The 8,935-nt window shown below is 40.7% G+C and overlaps 1 protein-coding gene across 1 annotated transcript in view; it reads right to left on the bottom strand.

Annotated features, from left to right (window-relative positions):
- Positions 1–1,588: 1,588 nt before the first annotated feature.
- Positions 1,589–8,935, bottom strand: part of LOC311147509 (uncharacterized protein) — a 47,895-nt gene continuing 40,548 nt past the window's right edge. The window contains exons 7-12 of the mRNA XM_084184261.1: positions 7,523–7,641; positions 7,144–7,227; positions 4,962–5,096; positions 4,718–4,812; positions 3,663–3,763; positions 1,589–3,571 (exon numbers count right to left, since the gene is read on the bottom strand). Of these exons, the coding sequence (XP_084040387.1) occupies positions 3,420–3,571; positions 3,663–3,763; positions 4,718–4,812; positions 4,962–5,096; positions 7,144–7,227; positions 7,523–7,641 (686 nt within the window). The 3' untranslated portion in view covers positions 1,589–3,419. The remainder of the gene's footprint in view (positions 3,572–3,662; positions 3,764–4,717; positions 4,813–4,961; positions 5,097–7,143; positions 7,228–7,522; positions 7,642–8,935) is intronic.

Here is an 8,935-nt window from a genome sequence, read left to right as displayed (position 1 = left end):
TCACATAATTGCCTACATGGTGTAAAATGTTAACCCACACACGGGTTGGGCCTATAACAGTATTAAAGAAAATGGCACTGATTGAATAAGTGATATTGTTGATGTTTTGATATATGATTAAAGAACTAGTAAATACCACTGGGTTGTCTTTTATTGTATTCCTACCATCAAAAAGATCTTGGCAGGGAATGTGCCACAATTATTGTAGCCTACATGAAGATGACTTGATGACGACCCCCAACCCCAAAAAAACTACGTAGTCATAATCAGCTAAATTTACTACAGCATATTTATCGTCAGCATACAGTGCCTTCGGAAAGTATTCAGACCCCTTGACTTTTTCCACGTTGTTACATTACAGCCTTATTCTATAATTGATTGAATATCTACACACAATACCCCAAGTGGCAAAGCAAAAACAGGTTTGACATTTTTGCTAATTTATAAAAAATCTAAACTGAAATATCACATTTACATAAGTATTCAGACCCTTTACTCAGTACTTTGTTGAAGCACCTTGGCAGCGATTACAGCATCTAGTCTTCTTGGGTATGACACTATAAGCTTGGCACACCTGTATTTAGGGAGTTTCTCCCATTCTTCTCTGCAGATCCTCTCAAGCTCTGTCAGGTTGGATGGGGAGCATTGCTGCACAGCTATTTTCAGGTCTCTCCAGAGATGTTCGATCGGGTTCAACCATCCCGGAGTATGTGGTATTAACAACTACATGTAAAATCCCATAGCGGATGCTAGCTAAATGCTAACGGCCGCATGCGAACATTTTATATGATCTTACAAACTATTTGCAGGACAGACATCCCAGCTCATAAAGTTATACAAGAAACTCAAAAATGCTACTAACATTTTTCTCTCATCTCCACAGAGGAACTCTGGAGCTCTGTCAGAGTGACCATTAGGTTCTTGGTCACCTCCCTGACCAAGGACCTTCTCCCCCGATTGCTCAGTTTGGCTGGGTGGCCAGCTCTAGGAAGAGTCTTGGTGGTTCCAAACTTCTTCCATTTAATAATGATGGAGGCCACTGTGTTCTTGGGGACCTTCAATGCTGCAGAACTGTTTTGGTACTCTTCCCCAGATCTGTGCCTCGACCCCATCCTGTCTCGGAGCACTACGGATAATTCCTTCGACTTCATGGCTTGATTTTTGTTCTGACATGCACGGTCAACTGTGGGACCTTATATAGACAGGTGTGTACCTTTCCAAATCATGTTCAATCAATAGAATTTACCACAGGTGGACTCCAATCAAGTTGTAGAAACATCTCAAGGATGATCAATAGAAACAGGATGCACCGGAGCTCAACTTAGAGTCGCATAGCAAAGGGGCTGAATGAATACTTCAGTAAATAACTTTTTTTTTTTTATATACATTTGCAAAAATTTCTAAAAACCTGTTTTCGCTTTGTCATTACGGAGTATTGTGTGTAGATTGCTGAGGGAAAAAAATTATGTAATCCATTTTAGAATAAGGCTGTAACTTAACAAAATGTGGGAAAAGTCAAGGGGTCTGAATACTTTCCCAAGGCACTGTAATTTTCCCTAAGAGAGAGGAAAAATACAATATTACTGCTGAGGTTTCATGGGTGTTAATTTTATTCAGTAAAACTTCAGAGAAACCTACGAGAGCACTAATACCTGTGTATATATCTCAGTGTCTCAATAGTAATATGAACATTTCTATTTAAATAGAAGAACAGAATGAAGAATGTTCATGCTCAGACATGCAAACTCAGCCAGGACAAAAAAATATTTGGACCATAATCTTAAAATAAATTGTGTCCAATGTCAAAAGTAATGTACAAGATTAAATCTAAACAAAGCAGATTGTGTTCATAAGACACTATAAACACAAAACAACTGAATCTATTAATCAATACAAAATAAATGCGATCCAGTTTGAATCAACTGTTCCATACAAAATAACTGGCAATAATATATCACAGAAAATAAGTAAACAACAATTGTATGTGTGCTTAATTTTTTAAATCATGCAATAAAGATAACAGTTCTATCAAACTACAAGCCCAGCAGTGCCTGTCTAATATGTAGTTACTGTATGATTGATGTGTAAAAAATGCAGTTTAAACAAAAGGAACGAAGATGTACAGTACGGAGCTCTGATTGTCTGTTGAATGTCTGTTGAATGCACTCAAATGACAGTTGGAGTGCTGCAAAATGATGGGAAGCAGAGAGTTGGTGGGAAAACTACATTGAGGAAGGATGAATTTTGGTAGTTGAACTTACATAACCACTCAATGTCCAATTCAGGTTACTGGGAGAAGGTTTAGTTACCTCATAGCAGCAGTATGCTCTGTTGACTGAGTTTGCAGTGACCTCTTGTCATACAGTACAGTTTAGTGTTCACAAACAGGCCTTACTGTAAACACTAAAGATGTAGCGTTAGATGTAGGACGGCTACAGTACAGCATGGGGATCAAAGGGATTAAAAATATGACTCGATATTCTACCATAGACTTACTGGGGAAATACTGTATTAGCATAAAGTGACAAGTCTAACTATTTCCCAGTATTTGGGAAACTTGTCACTTTAGCGGGGTGTGAATGACATGATAGTAATGATGTAGTATTGATAGACCTCCTAATGTATTTTTCAAACAGATATTGACAAGAGGGATTGGATGTAATCGCTGTCAGATATGGTTGAAGCCATTTGAATTGGAGTGTTAGTAAGATCTCCCATTAAAGGGATACATTGGGATTTTGGCAATGAGGCCCTTTATCTACTTCCCCAGAGTCAGATGAACTCATGGATACCATTTTTGTCTCTGCGTGCAGTTTGAAGGAAGTTGCTAAATCTATGGGTATCTGCAAGCATGACTGGATATCTACCATAGACTCTTAGTCATTGCCCTACCACTAGTTAGCATTGGCTCATGAATTTACCTTCAACTTCCTTCATAACGGACACAGAGACATAAACATGGTATCTGAGCTCATCTGACTGGGGAAGTAGATAAAGGGCCTCATTGCCAAAATCCCCAAGTATCCCTTTAATAATACTAAATAATAAAACACAAATAAAAGTAACAAACAATCAAACATATACTGATATATATTAACCTTGTCTCATCAACACAGAAGACGAGAGATAATAATTGGCAGGTCAACTATAAATTATTCCCTTTGATAATTATATTGGGTTATATGAATCCAAATGGTTGTCTTATCTACACCAGTAATTTCAACAAATACAAAATCCCCAATTGTATTTCTTAACTGGTTAAAGTGCTAGTTGGGACAACTAAATAATAATACAAGTATCTGGAGATAGTCCTCTTGGGACCAGGTTAAGTAGTGTTAGGAGTGTGTGGGGTGTAAGTGGATATGGGGGGTGAGGTGTTGTTCCCTGTACGCTCAGGCCCAGTATATCTAACTGTGACATCACTGCTGCTTACAGTTCTCCTTCTTCTCTTTGGATTTGACGCGTCCTGATTTGGCGCTTTGCCTCTTGGTGGGCGGGATGAACGTAGGCTCCTCCATGAAGTCATGTAAGCCGGAGTGGGGGATTGGATGAGACTGACAGGAGGATGGGCCTATAAGGAAGACAAGAGAAGGTCCTATAACTGTACATAACCTCTATATGAAGCTACACATTATGGTCAGGTGTTATGTTGTTATTCCTACCAGAAATGGTCTGTCCCGCTCTGATGCTCTCCTTGCCTTGTCTCCTGTTCTTGAAAGTTGGGTCCAGGTCCTCTGCAATGTTTCTGATTGGCTGTTGTGATCTGTAAAGATATCAGTAGCAGGTTGAAATATAGAACTTCTTTCCTAGCCTAATCTATTACAACACATATGATTGCAGCCCATTCAACAGGTAGCAAATCTCTAGCAATGACTTTTTCAAAAGCCCCATACTTAAGCAGCAAATTATAATCAGTCAGGTGCTAAGGAGGGCATTTCCAGACGGGGGTTTCCCAGCATTATACTGTACATTACATTAAAGTGGCACAGTAAGGTTGGTGGTATACGGTATCAAGGGGTATTTTGAAATACCCATGGTGTGATTTTCAATACCAACTATTTCTTTAAAGTTTTTTTATTACATTTATTTGGACTTTTTAAGTAAATACCTGCAGTCAACTTGTGCACTAGGTTAGGAGATAAAGCAGATCGTGTTCTTCATTTTACCGGTTACATTATTTTTCATTATGAAGTTTACCGGTAGGCCTAGTTCCCTTAAATAGCTGAGCCGGTCACGTTGTTTGTTTAGAAAAGTCCAACGACGAGAGACCGGAGACTCGTGAGTCACTCTTACTGTTATGCAGCATGCAGCGCCAGGTGATCTAGTAACACTAAACAAAATATTTGCCAGCTAGATGTGTTATAACTATTACGTTAACTATCTAAAATATGCTAAATACTCTGCAGTTCTGCATTTTGTTTGCTAACTTACTAACTAGTTATCGAAGTGGTTAGCGTCTTGCAAAATCAAACTTATCTTGGTAACTGCAGAGAATTCCATCATGGATCAAGATCCTTTCGGTCTAATATTTGTTTTGTGTGTGCAGAAAAATGTGAGTAGCATTTTTGAGTTTCTTGTATAACTTTATGAGCTGGCATGTCTGTCCTGCAAATAGTTTGAGACCATATAAAATGTTTGCATGCGCTCGTTAGCATTTAGCTAGCATCCGCTATGGGATTTTACATGTAGTTGTTAATACCGCCGAAGTCTAACTCACAGTGTTGTGGAGGTGGGGCTAGGGGGCTGATAGTCTGGACAGCAGTCCTCAGTAGGAGATGGGAGGCCCTCAGAGTCCAGTCTCTCCCGCTGAATCTGATACACAGAACACAACTACAGTTACAATTATAACAGTAATAATCATACTGAAAATATTGTTTTGAAATAAGACACTTAATTACATGTATAGTGTGAATAGTTAATATTATATGTAGGCAATGGCTCATAAAACCAGCAGCAGCTACCGGTCTCTCTCTGACAGTTCTCCTGTCGTGGGGGTCAGCCAGGTCATGCTGTTCACGTCGTGACCCCGGGCCATTAAGGTAATGTGACTGGTGCTTCGACTGCATTTCCTGTTTCTGCATGAAGCGGGCAATTTCCTGACAGAGGACACAGTGACCATAAAAGGGTCAATACACAATAGGCATGTTGTTACGCATTGGACAGGTGGACTGTAGCTGAACCCAAGGCTTTGAGGGCCGCATTGCTGAGCATATGATTTATTTGATGAATATTGAGATTGGTTGATAAAAAGGTCACATGAACTTTGGAAGCACATCCCCTAGTTAATGAAGGTAATATACACTACCGTTCAAAAGTTTGGGGTCACTTAGATATTTCCTTGTTTTTGAAAGAGAACAGGCGCCTCACAGGTCCTCAACTGGCAGCTTCATTAAATAGTACCCGCAAAACACCAGTCTCAACGTCAACAGTGAAAAGGCAACTCCGGGATGCTAACCATCTAGGCAGAGTTGCAAAGAAAAAGCCATATCTCAGACTGCCCATCTTAATCTTTTCTTTTTATTGGCCAGTCTGAGATATGGCTTTTTCTTTGCAACTCTGCCTAGAAGGTCAGCATCCCGGAGTCTCAAACTAGACACTCTAATGTATTTGTCCTCTTGCTCAGTTGGGCACCGGGGCCTCCCACTCCTCTTTCTACCTCAACTAGCCGGTGCCCCCGCACATTGACTCTGCAACGGTACCCCCCTGTATATATAGCCTCCCTACTGTCACTTTATTTTACTTCTGCTCTTTTTTTTCTCAACACTTTTTTTGTTGTTGTTTTATTTTTACTTTTTTTTGTTTAAAATAAATGCACTGTTGGTTAAGGGCTGTAAGTAAGCATTTCACTGTGATGTCTGCACCTGTTGTATTCGGCGCATGTGACCAATAAAATTTGATTTGATTTGGTTTGCGCTGTTCTGTGAAGAGAGTAGTACACAGTGTACGAGATCTTCAGTTTCTTGGCAATTTCTCGCATGGAATAGCCTTCATTTCTCAGAACAAGAATAGACTGACGAGTTTCAGAAGAAAGTTCTTTGTTTCTGGCCATTTTGATCCTGTAATCGAACCCACAATTGCTGATGCTCCAGATACTCAACTAGTCTCAAGAAGGGCAGTTTTATTGCTTCTTTACTCAGCACGACAGTTGTCAGCTGTGGTAACATAATTGCAAAAGGGTTTTCTAATGATCAATTAGCCTTTTAAAATTATAAACTTGGATTAGCAAACACAACGTGCCATTGGAACACAGGACTGATGGTTGCTGATAATGGGCCTCTGTACTCCTATGTAGATATTCCATAAAAAATCTGCCGTTTCCAACTACAATAGCCATTTACAACATTAACAATGTCTACACTGTATTTCTGATCAATTTTATGCTATTTTAATGGACCAAAAAATTGCTTTTCTTTCGAAAACAAGGACATTTCTAAGTGACCCCAAACTTTTGAATGGTAGTGTACCTCTCCTTAAATCAGGGAGATTCAACTGGGGGTCCGCAGCCCCCAAGGTACCGCAAAATATAGAAGCAAAAAATAATAAACAACTTTTTAATTACATACAGTAGAAAATAGTATATTATTTCTAATGTCAACTTTATTTCTTAACTCCTAATATTGAGCAAAATACACTCATAAGAGCCAATTACACTCACTGGAGTATCTGACATAGGCTTTGAAAAAGCACCCGCGAATTGGCTACCAGTGCAGCAAGTGCTGCTGGCTGCTGGTAAGTTTTATTGACTTGGACATACATTTTTGCTAACCTTTGTTTAACCAGATAAATAGCTGCTCTTAGCAAAAATGTGTTTGGAGTTACCGTTCTAGCTAATAGGCTATTTTAGAGTTTACACTTCCTCTTCCAGTTATAATGTGGGGTGGTCAAAATAATGAAACACCATCTACCAAATCTATTCATTTTAAAATGTTTATTACTTTGCCTCGCCATTATCATTCATCTGAAAAAATAAATAATTTAATAACGTATGATGGGGTCCCTGGGTTGTCGGTTTTCCTGGGAGCGGGTGCCTGGGCAAGAAAAGGTTGAAGACCCCTGCCCTAAATCATAGCCTCACTTGCAGTCAGTTCTGTTGGGAGATACTACCAAAATCATGATATTTCCTTTTACAGCTCCGTCTCTTACCTCATCCTGAGCCACTTGCGCGACTCTGAAGTCTCCCTCTGGGTAGGAGTCGTGTTGAGAGTGGGAAGAACGGGCTGGAGGGTTCTGCAATGACAACTCATTTTTTATTTTTTATTTATTAAATTTGTACATGTATTGAAAGCAGTAACTCCCCTCAATGTACTCTGAACATTTCATGACTCTAGGACCAAGAACATATTCAAAATAGCTTCTGGAGTTCATAATTGTATGTTCCTTAATGTGAAAATATGGCAGTTTTGTCCACTTCCTGAAAAGTTTCTGTTTTGAAAATTAAGAGGTTTTCATCAGACAGCGACATTAAGTTACATAGTGGGATGTGAGCTGACACAGTACAGCCAGTAGGAGGATCCTCCCTTACCCTACTCAACAGCTTCTCCTCCTCCTTCTGCAGCCTCCTGGCCAGCTCCTCATCCAGCAACACCTGGTGCAGCTCCTCCAGGTCCAGACACGCCCTCTCCTCCGGCTGCAGCGCGGCTCCTGTAGGAGGAGAGACTTGGGTCAGGAAAGTTTAGAGATATAAAGGGTGTGCTGTGGTATGATTAAAGGTCTATGAAATGACAGACCTTGTGAAGATGAAGATAGATATATACACTGAACAAAAATATAAACACAACATGCAACAATTTCAAAGTTTTACTAAGTTACAGTTCATATAAGGAACTCAGTCAATTAGAATCAATTCATTAGGCCCTAATCTATAGATTTCACATGACTGGGAATACAGATATGCATCTGTTGGTCACAGACACCTTAAACAAAAGGTAGGGGCATGGATCAGAAAACCAGTCAGTATCTGGTGTGACCACCATTTGCAGCGTGACACATCTCCTTCGCATAGAGTTGATCAGGTTGTTGATTGTGGCCTGTGGAATGTTTTCCCACTCCTCTTCAATGGGTGTGCGAAGTTGCTGGATATTGGCAGAAACTGGAACATGCTGTCGTACACGTCAATCCAGAGCATCCCAAACATTCTCAACGGTTGACATGTCTGGTGAGTATGCAGGCCATGGAAGAACATTTTTAGTTTTCAGGAATTGTGTACAGATCCTTGAGTCATGGGGCCGTGCATGATCATGCTGAAACATGGTAATGGCGGCGGATGAATGGCACGACAATTGGGCCTCAGGATCTCGTCACGGTATCTCTGTACATTCAAATTGCCATAGATAAAATGCAATTGTGTTCGTTGTCCCTAGCTTATGCCTGCCCATACCATAACCCCACCGCCACCATGGGGCACTCTGTTCACAATGTTGACATCAGCAAACTGCTCGCCCATACACGCTGTCTGCCATCTGCCCGGGACAGTTGAAATCGGGATTCATCCGTGAAAGGCACACTTCTCCAGCATGCCAGTGGCCATTGAAGGTGAGTATTTGCACACAGAAGTCGGTTACGACGCCAAACTGCAGTCAGGTCAAGACCCTGGTGTGGGCGACGAGTACGCATATGAGCTTCCCTGAGATGGTTTCTGACAGTTTGTGCAGAAATTATTAGGTTGTGCAAACCCACAATTGCATCAGCTGTCCGGGTGGCTGGTCTCAGACGATCCACAGGTGAAGAAGCTGGATGTGGAGGTCCTGGGCTGGCGTGGTTACACGTGGCCTGCGGTTGTGAGGACGGTTGGAAGTACTCCCAAATTCTCTAATATGACGTTAGAGGCTTCTTATGATAGAGGAATGAACATTCAATTCTCTGGCAACAGCTCTGGTGGACATTCCTGCAGTCAGCCTGCCAATTGCACGTTCCCGCAAAACTTGAGACATATGTG

Source organism: Coregonus lavaretus (assembly GCF_964263955.1).
Source record: "Coregonus lavaretus genome assembly, chromosome: 20".
NCBI classification, from domain to species: Eukaryota; Metazoa; Chordata; class Actinopteri; order Salmoniformes; family Salmonidae; genus Coregonus; species Coregonus lavaretus.
Note: the sequence above shows the minus strand (reverse complement) of the source record. Positions and strands in the feature narration are given on the sequence as shown.